A 19,842-nucleotide genomic window follows, 5' to 3' on the forward strand; every position below is an offset into this window, starting at 1 on the left:
ATTTTCTACATTAAAGGTGCTGTAGAAATGTAACCAGCTGCTGATCTAAAGGCCAGGCTTTGTCGCGGGAGTTAAACCTTCCCGGTTGTGTAATGGCGAGGTTCTCGGCCTGTCCCTCTGATTTGGTTTCCGCAGACAGGCTGTAGGACGAGAGTAACTTGCTCTGAGGTCGAGGGCGACTGTACCTCGAGTGAAGATGTCCTCCGAAGCCCCAGATATAAGCCACCGCGAGCATGTTTCTGGCCAGCATGTGGTCCTTGGGCAGGACACTGTCATCGAGTCGGGATCTCATGTGCTGCAACAGCGCTGAGGTCGTGTTGACACCTGCAATAGAAACATTTATTTCATCTCCGTAAAATGCAAAGCCGGGACTTCAACCATTCACAGGCCTCCTGAAGCCGCTGACTCCAGTTCCGCCATCTCACCACTTTACAATCATCAGCCTGGCCATTCAACCATGATAGGCATCACAGCCGGATCCAAGCCAGGCCTCGCCCAACATCCGGATATGGACACACCCAACAAGGGGGCAGCAACCAGGAGCTGGGCTTCTTTTGGGGGGTTCAGTATCATCCAGGGAGGGAGCCATTGTCTGGTGACGAGTGCTGTACCTGCCCTGGGAGTGTTTGATGGGACAGTGCAGTGGGAGCTTTACTCTGTATCTAACCCGTGCTGTACCTGCCCTGGGAGTGTTTGATGGGACAGTGTAGGGCGAGCTTTACTCTGTATCTAACCCGTGCTGTACCTGCCCTGGAAGTGTTTGATGGGACAGTGTAGAGGGAGCTTTACTCTGTATCTAACCCTGTGCTGTACCTGCCCTGGGAGTGTTTGATGGGACAGTGTAGGGCGAGCTTTACTCTGTATCTAACCCGTGCTGTACCTGCCCTGGAAGTGTTTGATGGGACAGTGTAGAGGGAGCTTTACTCTGTATCTAACCCGTGCTGTACCTGCCCTGGGAGTATTTGATGGGACAGTGTAGAGGGAGCTTTACTCTGTATCTAACCCGTGGTGTACCTGCCCTGGGAGTGTTTGATGGGACAGTGTAGAGGGAGCTTTACTCTGTATCTAACCTGTGCTGTACCTGCCCTGGAAGTGTTTGATGGGACAGTGTAGAGGGAGCTTTACTCTGTATCTAACCCGTGCTGTACCTGCCCTGGGAGTGTTTGATGGGACAGTGTAGAGGGAGTTTTACTCTGTATCTAACCCGTGCTGTACCTGCCCTGGGAGTGTTTGATGGGACAGTGTAGAGGGAGCTTTACTCTGTATCTAACCCGTGCTGTACCTGCCCTGGGAGTATTTGATGGGACAGTGTAGAACACAAGAAGTAGGAGCAGGAGTAGGCCATACGGCCCCTCGGGCCTGCTCCGCCATTCAATAGGACCATGGCTGATCCGAACCTAGACTCACGTCCACTTCCCTGTCCGCTCCCCATAACCCCTTAATTCCCTTATCAGCTGGGAAACTGTCTATCTCCGTTTTAAATTTATTTAATGTTGCAGCTTCCACAGCTCTCTGGGGTAGCAAATTCCATAGATTTACTACCCTCTGAGTGAAGAAGTTTCTCCTCATCTCAGTTTTGAAACGGCAGCCCCTTATTCCAGGATTATGCCCCCTAGTTCTAGTCTCACCCATCAGTGGAAACATCCTCCCCGCATCCACCCGATCAAGCCCCCTCACAATCTTATATGTTTCGATAAGATCGCCTCTCATTCTTCTGAATTCCAATGAGTAGAGGCCCAACCTACTCAACCTTTCCTCATAAGTCAAACCCTCATCTCCGGAATCAACCAAGTGAACCTTCTCTGAACTGCCTCGAGAGCAAGTATATCTTTTCTTAAATGTGGAAACCAAAACTGCACGCAGTATTCCAGGTGTGGCCTCACCAGTACCCTGTATAACTGAAGCAAGACTTCCCTGCTTTTATACTCCATCCCCCTTGCAATAAAAGCCAAGATTCCATTGGCCTTCCTGATCACCTGCTGTACCTGCATACTAACCTTCTGTGTTTCATGCACCAGGACCCCCAGATCCCTTTGTACTGTAGCACTTTGCAGTTTCTTTCCATTTAGATAACAACTTGCTCTTTGATTTTTTCTGCCAAAGTGCATAACCTCACACTTTCCAACATTATATTCCATCTGCCAAATTTCTGCCCACTCACTTAGCCTGTCTATGTCCTTTTGCAGGTTTTTTATGTCCTCCTCACTCACTGCTTTCCCTCCCATGTTTGTATCGTCGGCAAACTTGGATACATTGCACTTGGTCCCCTCCTCCAAATCGTTAATATAGATTGTAAAGAGTTGGGGTCCCAGCACTGACCCCTGCGGAACACCACTAGTTACTGATTGCCAACCCGAGAATGAACCATTTATCCCAACTCTCTGTTTTCTGTTAGCTAGCCAATCTTCCACCCATGCCAGTATATTACCCCCAATCCTGTGATTTTTTATCTTGTGTGGCACCTTGTCAAATGCCTTTTGGAAGTCCAAATACACCACATTCACTGGTTCCCCTTTATCCACCCTGTTTGTTACGTCCTCAAAGAATTCGAGCAAATTTGTCAAGCATGATTTCCCCTTCATAAAACCATGCTGACTCTGTCCGATTAAATTATGTTTATCCAAATGTCCTGTTACTGCTTCCTTAATAATGGACTCCAACATTTTACCAACCACAGATGTTAGGCTAACTGGTCTATAGTTTCCAGCCTTTTGTCTACCTCCCTTTTTAAATAATGGCTATTACATTAGCAGTTTTCCAATCTGCTGGGACCTTTCCTGAATCCAGGGAGTTTTGGAAAATTACCACCAATGCATCCGCAATCCCTACCGCTACTTCTCTCAAGACCCTAGGATGTAAGCCATCAGGTCCAGGGGATTTATCTGCCTTAAGTCCCATTATCTTACCGAGTACCATCTCCTTAGTGATTTTAATCATGTTTAGCTCCTCCCCCCCTATAACCCCCTGTTTGTCCAGTGTTGGGATATTTTTAGTGTCCTCTATTGTAAAGACTGATACAAAATATTTGTTCAGCGTATTTGCCATCTCCATGTTCCCCACTACTAATTTCCCGGTCTCGTCCTCTAAGGGACCAACATTCACTTTAGCCACCCTTTTTCTTTTTATATAACTGTAGAAACTCTTGCTATCTGTTTTTATATTTTTTGCTAGTTTACTTTCATAATCTATCTTCCCTTTTTAAATTAATCTTTTAGTTATTCTTTGCTGGCTTTTAAATGCTTCCCAATCTCTCACTAGATTTGTCCAGTCAATATGAAAGTTAAAATCTCCCATGATCATAGCTGTTCCCTTATTACAAGCCCCAACTATTTCCTGATTTATACTCCGACCAATAGAGTTGCAACTGTTAGGAGGCCTATAGACTACGCCCACTAGTGACTTTTTCCCCTTATTATTCCTTATCTCCACCCAAACTGTTTCACTATCCTGATCCTTTGACCCAATATCATTTCTCACTATTGCAGTGATTCCATCCTTTATTAACATAGCCACCACCTCCCTTTCCTTCCTGTCTGTCCTTCCTAATAGTCAAATACCCCTGGATGTTTAGTTCCCAGTCATGGTCACCTCACAGCCATGTTTCTGTAATGGCCACCAGATCATACCCATGTGTAGTTATTTGTACCGTCAACTCGTCTATTTTGTTACGAATGCTGTGTGCATTCAGGTAAAGAACTTTTAAATATGTTTTGTGACAATTTATTCCTACTTTTGCCCCCTTTACTACTTTACCTTTATCTTTATATATTCTGTCCCTTCCTGACACGCTCTGGTTTTTAATTTCCCCACTGCTACTTTGCTGTATTGCCTTCTCCGCTGACATTTTTATTTTTCGCTCTCTTGAAACCTCCCCCCCACTAATTAGTTTAAAGCCCTCTCTACAGCCCTAGTTATTCGATTCGCCAGGATTCTAGTCCCAGCACTGGCCAAGTGAAGTCCGTCCCAATGGAACAGCTCTCTCCTGTCCCAGTACTGGTGGCAGTGTCCCAAGAAGCAAAACCCATTTCTCCCACACCAGTCTTTGAGCCACGCATTTAACTCCCTGATTTTATTTACCCTAGCCAAATTTGCTCGTGGCTCAGGTAGTAATCCAGAGATTATTACCCTTGTGGTTCTGCTTTTTAATTTGGCCCCTAGCTGCTCATACTCCCTCAGCAGAACCTCTTTCCTTGTCCTATCTATGTCGTTGGTACCAACATGGACCACGACAACTGGATCCTCCCCCTCCCACTCCAAGTTTCTCTCCAGCCCAGAGGAGGTGTCCTTAACCCTGGCACCGGGCAAGCAACAGAGGTTCGGGACTCTCGCTCTCGGCTGCAAAGAACCCTATCTATCCCCCTAATGATACTATCCCCTACCACTACAACATTTCTTTTTACTCCCCCCACTTGAATGGCCCCTTGTTCCACAGTGCTGTGGCCAGGTTGCTCATCCTCCCTGCAGTCCCCGTTCCTGTCCTCACAGGGAGTAAGAGCCTCGAACCTGTTGGACAAGAGCAAGGGCTGCGGCTCCTCCAAAACTACCTTCTGGATCCCCGTACCTGCCTCACTCATAGTCACACCCTCCTGTCGCTGACCACGGACTACATCTGAATTAGTTAATCTAATTGGTGTGACTACTTCCTGGAACACAGAGTCCAGGTAAGTCTCCCCTCCCTGATGTGTCTCAGTGTTTGAAGCTCGGTCTCCAGCTCTTCAACACGGAGCCGGAGTTCCTCGAGCAGCCAACACTTACTGCAAATGTGATCACTGTGAGCATCAATGGTGTCCACCAGCTCCCACATATTGCAGCAGCAACACATCACCTGATCTCCCATTCTATGAAATTAATTAAATTTATTCATATTATTATTTTTAAATACCCGCTGCCCCGATTCTAGATGATGAATATCACACCTTAGAAACTACAAACCACAGAGTTTAAGTTTAAAAAGAGAGAAATACTCACCAACCAATCACTTACCTGCTTTCTGGTGACATCACACTTCGATTATTGTAGAGGGAGCTTTACTGTGTATCTAACCCGTGCTGTACCTGCCCTGGGAGTGTTTGATGGGACAGTGTAGAGGGAGCTTTACTCTGTATCTAACCCGTGCTGTACCTGCCCTGGGAGTGTTTGATGGGACAGTGTAGAGGGAGCTTTACTGTGTATCTAACCCGTGCTATACCTGCCCTGGGAGTGTTTGATGGGACAGTGTAGAGGGAGCTTTACTCTGTATCTAACCCCATGCTGTACCTGCCCTGGGAGTGTTTGATGGAACAGTGTAGAGGGAGCTTTACTCTGTATCTAACCCGTGCTGTACCTGCCCTGGGAGTGTTTGATGGGACAGTGTAGAGGGAGCATTACTCTGTATCTAACCCGTGCTATACCTGCCCTGGGAGTGTTTGATGGGACAGTGTAGAGGGAGCTTTACTCTGTATCTAACCCGTGCTGTACCTGCCCTGGGAGTGTTTGATGGGACAGTGTAGGGAGAGCTTTACTCTGTATCTAACCCGTGCTGTACCTGCCCCGGGAGTGTTTGACGGGACAGTGTAGAGGGAGCTTTACTCTGTATCTAACCCATGCTGTACCTGCCCTGGAAGTGTTTGAAGGGACAGTGTAGAGGGAGCTTTACTCTGTATCTAACCCATGCTGTACCTGCCCTGGGAGTGTTTGATGGGACAGTGTAGATGGAGCTTTACTCTGTATCTAACCCGTCCTTTACCTGCCCTGGGAGTGTTTGATGGGACAGTGTAGAGGGAGCTTTACTCTGTATCTAACCTGTGCTGTACCTGCCCCGGGAGTGTTTGATGGGGACAGTGTAGAGGGAGCTTTACTCTGTATCTAACACGTGCTGTACCTGCCCTGGGAGTGTTTGATGGGACAGTGTAGAGGGAGCTTTACTCTGTATCTAACCCCATGCTGTACCTGCCCTGGGAGTGTTTGATGGGACAGTGTAGAGGGAGCTTTACTCTGTATCTAACCCATGCTGTACCTGCCCCAGGAGTGTTTGAAGGGACAGTGTAGAGGGAGCTTTACTCTGTATCTAACCCATGCTGTACCTGCCCTGGGAGTGTTTGATGGGACAGTGTAGAGGGAGCTTTACTCTGTATCTAACCCATGCTGTACCTGCCCTGGGAGTGTTTGATGGGACAGTGTAGAGGGAGCTTTACTCTGTATCTAACCCGTCCTTTACCTGCCCTGGGAGTGTTTGATGGGACAGTGTAGAGGGAGCTTTACTCTGTATCTAACCCGTGCTGTACCTGCCCCGGGAGTGTTTGATGGGGACAGTGTAGAGGGAGCTTTACTCTGTATCTAACCCATGCTGTACCTGCCCTGGGAATGTTTGATGGGACAGTGTAGAGGGAGCTTTACTCTGTATCTAACCCATGCTGTACCTGCCCTGGGAGTGTTTGATGGGGACAGTGTAGAGGGAGCTTTACTCTGTATCTAACCCGTGCTGTACCTGCCCTGGGAGTGTTTGATGGGACAGTGTAGAGGGAGCTTTACTCTGTATCTAACCCGTGCTGTACCTGCCCCGGGAGTATTTGATGGGACAGTGTAGAGGGAGCTTTATTCTGTATCTAACCCATGCTGTAGCTGTCCTGGGAGTGTTTGATGGGACAGTGTAGAGAGAGCTTTACTCTGTATCTAACCCGTGCTGTACCCGTCCTGGGAGTGTTTGATGGGACAGTGTAGAGAGAGCTTTACTCTGTATCTAACCCGTGCTGTACCCACCCTGGGAGTGTTTGATGGGACAGTGTAGAGGGAGCTTTACTCTGTATCTAACCCGTGCTGTACCTGCCCTGGGAGTGTTTGATGGGACAGTGTGGAGGGAGATTTACTCTGTATCTAACCCGTACTGTACCTGCCTTGGGAGAGTATGATGGGACATTCCCAGCACTACATTCCTCACCTTTTGGACCAGACGACAGTCTGCTTGGGTGCTTGACCTTACCTGCCGCGACCAGTTGGTCCTGGGGTTGGATCTGCTGTTGGTCACGTGACACGTATTTATCCAGGAGGGCGTTGAGAATCTTCGTGAATGACATCACCTCTTGCAGCCCGTAGGTCACTCTGTTCTGTTTGACCATTGCGTAGTCTGCTTGATGGGTCAGTGCCGGGGCACAGTGCTGCTCTAGGAACGCCAGGGTGTTGGGGACTAGATCCTGACCGAGTTTTCTCCACACCTCGGCTGTTTCCCGGGGCACCGCGTAGTTATCGTATATCTTATCCATCATGTGGTCCAACACCGCCTTCCACGTGTCACTGCCCTGGCAATGCACCAGGTTGCACCAGGTCAGTGCTGAGGGTGCGGCGTTGCTGAGGTCAGTCACTTCAAAAATAAGGGAAATGGATTCTGTCAAAGATATCTTTTCACCACTGGAAAGAGTGAGGTAATGGCCGTCTGCCAACAAACTGCTGATGGGCCCCATCCAGTCTAAACAAAGCTCGCCATCCAACACAATCCACCTGAGGGGTTCAGGGCAGTCCAAGGGTTTCACCTGGGGCGAGCTGAAATCCTTCACATGAGCTCTGGCCTGGAGCCAACTCTCGGCTTCAGCCAGCCATTTGCTTAGGATTCCATTCTTCCACCTCTGTCGCTCCATGGCTCCCAGCAGCTCCTCCGTGGAGAGGCTGTTTGGGAAAATGACAGAAACTTGCACTGCTCTGTGTGTGGGGCCAGTGCCATTGGACTGATCCGACCCCTTGGGCTCATTTCTGGCCAACTGATTCATCGCCCTTGACAAGGTCCTGTACGAGGTTGTCTTGCCGCTGCCTGAAGGACCCAACATTATCACTCCTCTGCTGACCTTCAGTGCTTGGTAAAGCGCGAGGATATTATTAACCACTTCCTGGGTCACTTGATGCTCTGTGTCCAGAAGCTCCTGTTCAATGGCAGACAAGAGACTGGGATCGTGTTCTAGCTCGTTAAGAGGCATACACACCTCGGGGAAGAGGTCCCTCAGCAGATCCTTCAGGCTGTGGAGCTTTTCAGGGTCTGACACAGCTGGGAAGAGAGTTATAGTGAGAGCTTTCAGGACTGAGTTTTCCTCAACCAAGAGTATCGATTCAAAGACAGGCGTTGATATATTTTTGATCATTGGTCGCTCTGTTGCCTCACCCTCAGTGTCTGCTGAACTTGGATTGTCACTCCGCTGACGAGCTCCTAACAGACAACGCTCTACAGCGTCTGACTTCTCTCCACCTCCATCAACACCACCATCTCCTCCATCCCCCTCCTGTTTATGTTGGGCTTGTGCCGGTCGAGGTTCGCTGGGGTTCGAATGCTCTTTGCCCAGATTGCTGCCCGGTTCTGGGTTCTTTGGACGCAGAGTTTGGTAAAGGACTTCTCCCGCTACATCTATAACTTTGTCCATCGCTGCTAAGTAGCAGTAATCAGTGATGGAACCAGAATCCTTTGCCACCTTGAAGAACAACAGAATTTTCCCGGCTAAATGGGAGGCCTTTAAAAAGCCAATGGAGAGGAGTTTCACCTCGGCGATCACCTTGGCGTCGGGGCGGATCACTCCGACCGGCCTCAGCACCATCCGTAGGTTCTCGGGCATCGTGGCGCTCGAGTCAAATGTCCGAAGAGTCATGAAAGCACCGTAGCTCACTCTGGCCGGGATTATGCTTCCTGCGAATGCGATGCTTCCCAGAGCGGTTGGGTCAAATCGCCTCAGGTCCTCAGAACTCCAGGTGCGCCCGTTACTGAAGGTCAAGCCCTTGCTTCTCGTTACGTCAGTCAGGCTCCTGCCTAACACCTTTCTGGAAGGACCAGCGCTTTGGTCCGTGTCGGATGCGTTTGGATTCTCGTTTCTGATTAATTCCCTGTAGGAATTGTGGATTGTGGTCAAGTGCTGGCCCAGTATGGACAATGCTCCCAGTGTCAGGGAGTCGGCGTTCTCTAGGAGCAGCCAGGCTCCTGATTGGACAGCACCGCTCAGCGTGCGGGTGAGGAAAGGCAAGTCCATCTCCTTGCAGCACCGGAGGGTGACCAGCTGATAGCCGAGTGCCTTGGCCAGATATGAGAGTGTTGTAGCCTTGCCAGTGCCACATGGCCCGACAAGCGCACAAGGATTAAAGTTCTGAAGAGCAAGAACTAACGCCAGGGACATTCTCTCAGTCAGCGGAGTCTGCACAAACCAATGCTCCGGGCCAACGTATTCGTAGTCATAGTAACAGTTGGTGCCCAGGAGATTGACGTAGCACCTTAGGCCAAACTGGCTCTGGTCCTTGCCGGGCGCTGACAGTCCGAAGCAGGTGACCAATGGCTTCATGGCTTCCCTCTTGGGAAAAATCCAACTCAAATCAAATTTATACTTCATGAGCTTTTGCCACTCGAACGAAGCCTCGGATTCGATGTTTGTGGCCATGAGATTGTCGCCAGTATCTCGGTGTTTGATCGACATGGCGATCAAACACTTCAGCACGGAGAGGGTGCGAGAGTCCTCAGGCTCTGGGGCCGAACGCTTGCAGTACCCGCGAACATTCCGCGCCAACCTGTCGATCTTTGTACTGGTGAGATCCTTAAACCATTCCTTGTTGGCTGACCGTCCAAACAACACTTTCTCGGCTTCCCTCTGCCAACAAACCTCTTCAGCAATCAGGATGCACTGGACTGGGAATCTGCTGGCTAACTTTGAGATGTGCGTCATCAGCTGTGCTGCCTTGTAGGTTTCGGATCTGGATTCAGATTCCGCCATGATCACACTGTTTATTTCCCCAGCCAAGGCTGTCCTCTCTGTGACGCAGGTCTCCAGGGAACGGAAGAGGCTTTGTTGAATCCTCAGCTCCAAGTTCCGTAACCAAGGGATGGCGGTGTGAGCTGGGTCCAGTGGGGCGTTCAGATTCACTCGTTCCCGCAGGTCACCGTAAATCGCCGACACGCTGACCCTGGGCAAGACCAATTCGAGGCCGGCGCTGCTCGTTACATCGTAGTGAAGATCCCGCACGCTCTCGAAGCACTTCTTAACAAAAGGCAGCAGTTTGTGGGGATCAGATTGGAGAGTGAGCAAACGCAAAATGTCATCATCGCTGAGGAAATAGAGCCTTGCGAATTGCTGCCGAGCGGACTCCACCTGATGATACATCTGGAGAATGATCTCCTCCATGGCTGCAATTCCACTGCTGAAGATCATCCGGAGGGTCATCCCCTGGTACTTCTTGGTGTCTTGGGCAAGGATGACAGACAGCACCGAGGGGTTGGTGGACAGGGCCTGAATCACGCGGCGATACAATCCATCCACTTCTTCAATCTTTGCCATCTGTGAGACAAGTGCAGAGCAGCCCATGAGATTCTGATGAAATGGCCTTCCCCTGGACACATGTAGCCCCATCCCTGCCCTGCTCCAGGACTCGCTCTCTCTCCATCCTTATTCCTCCCTAACAGCGCTGTGGGAGCACCTTCACCACACGGACTGCAGCGGTTCAAGAAGGTGGCTCACCACCACCTTCTCAAGGGCAATGAGGGATGGACAATAAATGCCGGCCTTGCCAGCGATGCCCACATCCCATAAAAACTAATTTAAAAACAAAATCCCGGCTTCCCTCCCACCCTCTGGGCACGATTTTAACCCGGCGCAGGAATCGAGCGAGTGGAGCCTCTTGACCTCGGCAAAGCTGGGCAGTTTCTGACTCACATGCCTTCTCAGCTTGTCCCCAGTCAGTTGCCCGGCCAGAATGGACAGGAAGTGGCAGAGGCCGGTGGGCCAAAGCGGAATGTCGGACAGCCAGAGACGGCCAACTTTAGACTCAAGAAAATGGCAAGAAGCTCAAAACTGTGGGGGAGTAGAGAGATTTGTCCAAATACAGAAATCATTAACAGCCGGTGGACAGGTACAAAAAATACCTGAACAGGCTGATGGAATGTTGGCCTTTATCTTGAGGGCTGGAATACAAAGCGGTGGAAGTGATGTTACATTTATATAAAGCTCTGGTCAGACCCCATGGGGACACTGTGTTCAGTTCTGGGCACCGCCCCCCAGGAAGGATATATTGACCTCGGAGGGGAGGCAGCGCAGATTCACCAAAATGATTCCGGGGCTAAAAGGGTTAAATTATGAGGACAGGTTCGATAGGCGAGGCTTGTGTTCTCTTGAGTTTAGGAGATTGGGTGCACTGATCAACTTTTTTTTATTCGTTCCTGGGATGTGGGCGTCGCTGGCAAGGCCGGCATTTATTGCCCATCCCTAATTGCCCTCGAGAAGGTGGTGGTGAGCCGCCTTCTTGAACCGCTGCAGTCCGTGTGGTGAAGATGCTTCCACAGTGCTGTTAGGGAGGGAGTTCCAGGATTTTGACCCAGCGACGATGAAGGAATGGCGGTATATTTCCAAGTCAGGATGGTGTGTGACTTGGAGGGGAACTTAGAGGTGGTGGTGTTCCCATGCGCCTGCTGCCCTTGTCCTTCTAGGTGGAAGAAGTCGCGGGTTTGGGAGGTGCTGCCGAAGAAGCCTTGGCGAGTTGCTGCAGTGCATCTTGTAGATGGTACACACTGCAGCCATGGTGCGCCGGTGGTGGAGGGCGTGAATGTTTAAGGTGGTGGATGGGGTGCCGATCAAGCGGGCTGTTTTGTTCTGGATGGTGTCGAGTTTCTTGAGTGTTGTTGGAGCTGCACTCATCCAGGCAAGTGGAGAGTATTCCATCACACTCCTTACTTGTGCCTTGTAGATGGTGGAAAGGCTTTGGGGAGTCAGGAGGTGAGACACTCGCCGCAGAATACCCAGCATCTGACCTGCTCTTGTTCCCACAGTATTTATGTGGCTGGTTCAGGGAGGCGAGGAATGCGAGGGAGGTGAGGAGAGAGCGAGAGAGGTGAGGAGAGAGTGAAGGAGGTGAGGAGAGAGTGAGGGAGGTGAGGAGAGAGTGAGGGAGGCGAGGAGAGAGTGAGGGAGGCGAGGAGAGAGTGAGGGAGGAGAGGAGAGAGTGAGTGAGGAGAGGAGAGAGTGAGGGAGGAGTGGAGAGAGTGAGGGAGGCGAGGAGAGAGTGAGGGAGGAGTGGAGAGAGTGAGGGAGGCGAGGAGAGAGTGAGGGAGGCGAGGAGTGAGGGAGGTGAGGAGAGAGTGAGGGAGGCGAGGAGAGAGTGAGGGAGGCGAGGAGAGGAGAGAGTGAGGGAGGTGAGGAGAGGAGAGAGTGAGGGAGGTGAGGAGAGGAGAGAGTGAAGGAAGTGAGGAGAGAGTGAGGGAGGCGAGGAGAGAGTGAGGGAGGCGAGGAGAGAGTGAGGGAGGCGAGGAGAGAGTGAGGGAGGCGAGGAGAGAGTGAGGGAGGCGAGGAGAGAGTGAGGGAGGCGAGGAGAGGAGAGAGTGAGGGAGGTGAGGAGAGGAGAGAGTGAGGGAGGTGAGGAGAGAGTGAGAGAGGAGAGGAGAGAGTGAGGGAGGTGAGGAGAGAGCGAGAGAGGTGAGGAGAGAGTGAAGGAGGTGAGGAGAGAGTGAGGGAGGTGAGGAGAGAGTGAGGGAGGTGAGGAGAGAGTGAGGGAGGAGAGGAGAGAGTGAGTGAGGAGAGGAGAGAGTGAGGGAGGAGTGGAGAGAGTGAGGGAGGTGAGGAGAGAGTGAGGGAGGAGTGGAGAGAGTGAGGGAGGCGAGGAGAGAGTGAGGGAGGCGAGGAGTGAGGGAGGTGAGGAGAGAGTGAGGGAGGCGAGGAGAGAGTGAGGGAGGCGAGGAGAGGAGAGAGTGAGGGAGGTGAGGAGAGGAGAGAGTGAGGGAGGTGAGGAGAGGAGAGAGTGAGGGAGGTGAGGAGAGAGTGAAGGAAGTGAGGAGAGAGTGAGGGAGGCGAGGAGAGAGTGAGGGAGGCGAGGAGAGAGTGAGGGAGGCGAGGAGAGAGTGAGGGAGGCGAGGAGAGAGTGAGGGAGGCGAGGAGAGAGTGAGGGAGGCGAGGAGAGGAGAGAGTGAGGGAGGTGAGGAGAGGAGAGAGTGAGGGAGGTGAGGAGAGAGTGAGGGAGGAGAGGAGAGAGTGAGGGAGGTGAGGAGAGGAGAGAAGAGAGTGAGGGAGGCGAGGAGAGAGTGAGGGAGGCGAGGACAGAGTGAGGGAGGCGAGGAGAGAGTGAGGGAGGTGAGGAGAGAGTGAAGGAAGCGAGGAGAGAGTGAGGGAGGCGAGGAGAGAGTGAGGGAGGCGAGGAGAGAGTGAGGGAGGCGAGGAGAGAGTGTGGGAGGTGAGGAGAGAGTGAGGGAGGAGTGGAGAGAGTGAGGGAGGCGAGTTAAGAGTGAGGGAGGCGAGGAGAGAGTGAGGGAGGCGAGGAGAGAGTGAGGGAGGCGAGGAGAGGAGAGAGTGAGGGAGGTGAGGAGAGGAGAGAGTGAGGGAGGTGAGGAGAGGAGAGAGTGAGGGAGGTGAGGAGAGAGTGAAGGAAGTGAGGAGAGAGTGAGGGAGGCGAGGAGAGAGTGAGGGAGGCGAGGAGAGAGTGAGGGAGGCGAGGAGAGAGTGAGGGAGGCAAGGAGAGAGTGAGGGAGGCGAGGAGAGAGTGAGGGAGGTGAGGAGAGGAGAGAGTGAGGGAGGTGAGGAGAGGAGAGAGTGAGGGAGGTGAGGAGAGAGTGAGGGAGGAGAGGAGAGAGTGAGGGAGGTGAGGAGAGGAGAGAAGAGAGTGAGGGAGGCGAGGAGAGAGTGAGGGAGGCGAGGACAGAGTGAGGGAGGTGAGGAGAGAGTGAGGGAGGTGAGGAGAGAGTGAAGGAAGCGAGGAGAGAGTGAGGGAGGCGAGGAGAGAGTGAGGGAGGCGAGGAGAGAGTGAGGGAGGCGAGGAGAGAGTGTGGGAGGTGAGGAGAGAGTGAGGGAGGAGTGGAGAGAGTGAGGGAGGCGAGTTAAGAGTGAGGGAGGCGAGGAGAGAGTGAGGGAGGTGAGGAGAGAGTGAGGGAGGTGAGGAGAGAGTGAGGGAGGAGTGGAGAGAGTGAGGGAGGCGAGGAGAGAGTGAGGGAGGCGAAGAGAGAGTGAGGGAGGCGAGGAGAGAGTGAGGGAGGAGAGGAGAGAGTGAAGGAAGGTGAAGAGAGTGAGGGAGGTGAGGAGAGAGAGTCGTGAGGAGAGTGTGAGGCGAGGACAGAGTGAGGGAGGCGAGGAGAGAGTGAGGGAGGCGAGGAGAGAGTGAGGGAGGCGAGGAGAGAGTGAGGGAGGCGAGGAGAGAGTGAGGGAGGAGAGGAGAGGTGAGGAGAGAGTGAGGGAGGCGAGGAGAGAGTGAGGGAGGTGAGGAGAGTGAGGGAGGTGAGGAGAGAGTGAGGGAGGCGAGGAGAGAGTGAGGGAGGCGAGGAGAGAGTGAGGGAGGCGAGGACAGAGTGAGGGAGGCGAATTAAGGGTGAGGGAGGCGAGTTAAGAGTGAGGGAGGAGAGGAGAGAGTGAGGGAGGCGAGGAGAGAGTGAGGGAGGAGTGGAGAGAGTGAGGGAGGCGAGTTAAGAATGAGGGAGGAGAGGAGTGAGTGAGGGAGGCGAGTTAAGAGTGAGGGAGGCGAGTTGAGAGTGAGGGAGGCGAGGAGAGAGTGAGGGAGGCGAGGAGAGAGTGAGGGAGGCGAGGAGAGAGTGAGGGAGGCGAGGAGAGAGTGAGGGAGGAGAGGAGAGAGTGAGGGAGGCGAGAGTGAGGGAGGTGAGGAGAGATTGAGGGAGGCCCCTCACCCTCTCCCCTCCACCCCCCCTCACTCCCTCGCCAATACAAAGGGTCCGAGACCCAGCATCTCGTGTCTCCGTTCACCCTTCTCCTCCGCTCTGTGCCTGGTTACTGAGTGTTTCACTGTCACAAAGAGAAGATGTAAGAAGTCACACAACACCAGGTTATAGTCCAACAGCTTTATTTGAAATCACAAGCTTTCGGAGCGCTGCTCCTTCGTCAGGTGAAGTGGAGAAATGCATAAAGACACAACTTATATAGTCAGAGAATAATGTCAGATGTTTACAGATAATCTTTCCAATTGCCATTTATCACACCTCGGCAGAGAGATAATCACAGCAGGTGTGATAAATGGCAGTTGGAAAGATTACCTGTAAACATCTGACATTATTCTCTGACTATATAAGCTGTGTCTTTATGCATTTCTCCACTTCACCTGACGAAGGAGCAGCGCTCCGAAAGCTTGTGATTTCAAATAAAGCTGTTGGACTATAACCTGGTGTTGTGTGATTTCTTACATTTGTCCACCCCAGTCCAACTCCGGCATCTCCACACCACAAAGAGAAGAGAAATCAGTGCTTTGGGCCTCGATTAAACGGGATTTGTCCAACTGGAGAAGGCTGAGGTTTCCAGCCACGTCTGAAATCCGTTTCCTCTCTGGGGCTTCGCTTGGACAGCCGACACTTACCAAGTGTGGATCCGGCTTCCGAGCATTCAGCTCCATCTCATAGAACACTTGGTGCAGAAAGACCCACTTATCCTGAAACATCTTCCACAGGTCCAGCAGCTCGCCTGGGGAATGAACAAAGGAGACATGGAAAAATAAAGGGTGGGCCCATGGGACACGGCCTTCATCCGTATTTAACGTGTATCTGTATTTCTGGCTATCTTTCACTTTTTGTATATCTTTGCTGAGATTGTGAGAGGGGTCGGGGGGTACGGGGGGAGCGGGGGATTGTGTGAGGGGACGGGGGGAGCGGGGGGATTGTGTGAGGGGTCGGGGGGAGCGGGGGATGGTGTGAGGGGTCGGTGGGTACGGGGGGAGCGGGGGATTGTGTGAGGGGTCGGGGGAGCGGGGGATGGTGTGAGGGGTCGGTGGGTACGGGGGGAGCGGGGGGATTGTGTGAGGGGTCGGGGGAGCGGGGGATGGTGTGAGGGGTCGGGGGGTACGGGGGGAGCGGGGGGATTGTGTGAGGGGTCGGGGGAGCGGGGGATGGTGTGAGGGGTCGGGGGGTACGGGGGATGGTGTGAGGGGTCGGGGGGTACGGGGGGAGCAGAGGGACTGTGTGAGGGGTCGGGGGGTACGGGGGAGCGGGGGATTGTGTGAGGGGTCGGGGGGTACGGGGAGAGCGGGGGATTGTGTGAGGGGTCGGGGGTACGGGGGGAGCGGGGGATGGTGTGAGGGGTCGGGGGGAGCGGGGGATTGTGTGAGGGGTCGGGGGTACGGGGGGAGCGGGGGATGGTGTGAGGGGTCGGGGGGAGCGGGGGATTGTGTGAGGGGTCGGGGGGTACGGGGGGAGCAGAGGGACTGTGTGAGGGGTCGGGGGGTACGGGGGAGCGGGGGATTGTGTGAGGGGTCGGGGGGTACGGGGGGAGCGGGGGATTGTGTGAGGGGTCGGGGGGTACGGGGGGAGCGGGGGATTGTGTGAGGGGTCGGGGGGTACGGGGGGAGCGGGGGATTGTGTGAGGGGTCGGGGGGTATGGGGGGAGCGGGGGGATTGTGTGAGGGGTCGGGGGGTACGGGGGGAGCGGGGGATTGTGTGAGGGGTCGGGGGGTACGGGGGGAGCGGGGGATGGTGTGAGGGGTCGGGGGGTACGGGGGGAGCGGGGGATTGTGTGAGGGGTCGGGGGGTACGGGGGGAGCGGGGGATTGTGTGAGGGGTCGGGGGGTACGGGGGGAGCGGGGGATTGTGTGAGGGGTCGAGGGGTATGGGGGGAGCGGGGGATTGTGTGAGGTGTCGGCGGGTACGGGAGATTGTGTGAGGGGTACGGGGGGATGGTGTGAGGGGTCGGGGGTACGGGGGGAGTGGGGGGATGGTGTGAGGGGTCGGGGGGTACGGGGGGAGCGGGGGATTGTGTGAGGGGTCGGGGGGTACGGGGGGAGCGGGGGGATTGTGTGAGGGGTCGGGGGTACGGGGGGAGCGGGGGATTGTGTGAGGGGTCGGGGGGTACGGGGGGAGCGGGGGGATTGTGTGAGGGGTCGGAGGGTACGGGGGGAGCGGGGGATTGTGTGAGGGGTCGGGGGGTACGGGGGGAGCGGGGGATTGTGTGAGGGGTCGGGGGGTACGGGGGGAGCGGGGGGATTGTGTGAGGGGTCGGGGGGGTACGGGGGAGCAGGGGATTGTGTGAGGGGTCGGGGGGAGCGGGGGATTGTGTGAGGGGTCGGGGGGTACAGGGGGAGCGGGGGATTGTGTGAGGGGTCGGGGGGTACAGGGGGAGCGGGGGATTGTGTGAGGGGTCGGGGGGTACGGGGGGAGCGGGGGATTGTGTGAGGGGTCGGGGGGTACGGGGGAGCGGGGGATTGTGTGAGGGGTCGGGGGAGCGGGGGATTGTGTGAGGGGTCGGGGGGTACAGGGGGAGCGGGGGATTGTGTGAGGGGTCGGGGGGTACAGGGGGAGCGGGGGATTGTGTGAGGGGTCGGGGGGTACGGGGGGAGCGGGGGATTGTGTGAGGGGTCGGGGGGTACGGGGGGAGCGGGGGATTGTGTGAGGGGTCGGGGGGTACGGGGGGAGCGGGGGATTGTGTGAGGGGTCGGGGGGTACGGGGGGAGCGGGGGATTGTGTGAGGGGTCGGGGGGTACGGGGGGAGCGGGGGATTGTGTGAGGGGTCGGGGGGTACGGGGGGAGCGGGGGATTGTGTGAGGGGTCGGGGGGTACGGGGGGAGCGGGGGATTGTGTGAGGGGTCGGGGGGTACGGGGAGAGCGGGGGATTGTGTGAGGGGTCGGGGGGTACGGGGGAGCGGGGGATTGTGTGAGGGTACGGGGGATTGTGTGAGGGGTCGGGGGGTACGGGGGGAGCAGAGGGATTGTGTGAGGGGTCGGGGGGTACGGGGGAGCGGGGGATTGTGTGAGGGGTCGGGGGGTACGGGGGGAGCGGGGGATTGTGTGAGGGGTCGGGGGTACGGGGGGAGCGGGGGATTGTGTGAGGGGTCGGGGGGTACGGGGAGAGCGGGGGATTGTGTGAGGGGTCGAGGGGTACGGGGGGGAGCGGGGGATTGTGTGAGGGTACGGGGGATTGTGTGAGGGGTCGGGGGGTACGGGGGGAGCGGGGGATTGTGTGAGGGGTCGGGGGTACGGGGGGAGCGGGGGACTGTGTGAGGGGTCGGGGGGTACGGGGGGTGCGGGGGATTGTGTGAGGGGTCGGGGGTTACGGGGGGAGCAGAGGGATTGTGTGAGGTGTCGGGGGGTACGGGGGGAGCAGGGGGATTGTGTGAGGTGTCGGGGGCTATGGGGGGAGCGGGGGGATTGTGTGAGGGGTCGGGGGGTACGGGGAGAGCGGGGGATTGTGTGAGGGGTCGGGGGGTACGGGGGGATTGTGTGAGGGGTCGGGGGGATTGTGTGAGGGGTCGGGGGGTACAGGGGGAGCGGGGGATTGTGTGAGGGGTCGGGGGGTATGGGGGGAGCGGGGGGATTGTGTGAGGACACTGGGAGGATAGCCCTTGGGATTGGGCGGTGGATGAGGACGTTCTGGGGTGTAGAAGGACTGGGTGAGCAGTGGTGGAGTGTGGGAGTATTGAGGGGGTTGGCGGATCGTGGGGCCACTGGGAATGATGTGTTGGTGGTCTGGAGGCGGTGGGACTCGGGGGGTGGGGAGTGGGGGATGGGGATCGGGGGGGGGGGATCGGCGGGGGGTGGATCGGGGGGGTGGGGATCGGTGGGGGTGGGGATCGGGGGGGGGTGGGGATCGGGGGGTGGGAATCCGGGGTGTGAGTAGCGGGGGGGTGGGGATCGGGGGGGTGGGGATCGGGGGGTGGGGTTCGGGGGGGTGGGGATTGGGGGGTGGGGATCAGGGGGGGTGGGGATCGGGGGGTGGGTATCGGGGGGTGGGGATCGGGAGGGTGGGTATCGGGGGGTGGGGATCGGGAGGGTGGTGTTCGGGGGTGGGGGTCGGGGGGTGGGGATCGGGGGGTGGGGGTCGGGGGGTGGGGATCAGGGGGTGGGGGTCGGGGGGTGGGGATCAGGGGGGGTGGGGATCAGGGGGGGGTGGGGATCGGGAGGGTGGTGTTCGGGGGTGGGGGTTGGGGATCAGGGGGGGTGGGGATCAGGGGGTGGGGGTCGGGGGGTGGGGATCAGGGGGGGTGGGGATCAGGGGGGGTGGGGATCGGTGGGTGGGGATCGGGGGGTGGGGATCGGGGGGGTGGGGATCGGGGGGGGTGGGGATCGGTGGGTGGGGATCGGGGGGGTGGGGATCGGGGGGGGTGGGGATCGGGAGGGTGGTGTTCGGGGGTGGGGGTTGGGGATCAGGGGGGGGTGGGGATCAGGGGGGGTGGGGATCGGTGGGTGGGGATCGGGGGGGTGGGGATCAGGGGGGGTGGGGATCAGGGGGTGGGGGTCGGGGGGTGGGGATCAGGGGGGGTGGGGATCAGGGGGGGTGGGGATCGGTGGGTGGGGATCGGGGGGGTGGGGATCGGGGGGGTGGGGATCGGGGGGGTGGGGATCGGGGGGGGTGGGGATCGGTGGGTGGGGATCGGGGGGGTGGGGATCGGGGGGGGTGGGGATCGGGAGGGTGGTGTTCGGGGGTGGGGGTTGGGGATCAGGGGGGGTGGGGATCAGGGGGGGTGGGGATCGGTGGGTGGGGATCGGGGGGGTGGGGATCAGGGGGGGTGGGGATCGGTGGGTGGGGATCGGGGGGGTGGGGATCGGGGGGGTGGGGATCGGGGGGGGTGGGGATCGGGGGGGGTGGGGATCGGTGGGTGGGGATCGGGGGGTGGGGTTCGGGGGGGTGGGGATCGGGGGGTGGGTATCGGGGGTGGGGATCGGGGGGTGGGTATCGGGGGGGTGGGGATCGGGGGGGTGGGGATCGGGGGGGTGGGGATCGGGGGGGTGGGGATCGGGAGGGTGGGGATCAGGGGGGGTGGGGATCGGGAGGGTGGGGATCGGGGGGTGGGGCTCGGGGGGGTGGGGATCGGGGGGTGGGTATCGGGGGGTGGGGATCGGGGGGTGGGGATCGGGAGGGTGGGTATCGGGGGGTGGGGATCGGGAGGGTGGTGTTCGGGGGTGGGGGTCGGGGGGTGGGGATCAGGGGGGGTGGGGATCGGGGGGTG

At 56.6% G+C, this 19,842-nt stretch overlaps 1 protein-coding gene across 2 annotated transcripts in view; it reads right to left on the reverse strand.

The window, feature by feature from the left end:
• Positions 1 to 15,359, reverse strand: part of LOC147112203 (dynein heavy chain domain-containing protein 1-like) — a 181,202-nt gene extending 165,843 nt beyond the window's left edge. For both annotated transcript variants that reach the window (XM_085999853.1, XM_085999852.1), the window contains exons 1-3: positions 15,268 to 15,359; positions 6,959 to 10,271; positions 186 to 324 (exon numbers count right to left, since the gene is read on the reverse strand). In XM_085999853.1, the coding sequence (XP_085855979.1) occupies positions 186 to 324; positions 6,959 to 10,271; positions 15,268 to 15,348 (3,533 nt within the window). In that variant the 5' untranslated portion in view covers positions 15,349 to 15,359. The remainder of the gene's footprint in view (positions 1 to 185; positions 325 to 6,958; positions 10,272 to 15,267) is intronic.
• Between the last annotated feature and the right edge of the window lie 4,483 nt (positions 15,360 to 19,842).

Source organism: Somniosus microcephalus, chromosome 10 (assembly GCF_052327205.1).
Source record: "Somniosus microcephalus isolate GS21.2 chromosome 10, FLI_Smic_1.0, whole genome shotgun sequence".
Classification (NCBI taxonomy): domain Eukaryota; kingdom Metazoa; phylum Chordata; class Chondrichthyes; order Squaliformes; family Somniosidae; genus Somniosus; species Somniosus microcephalus.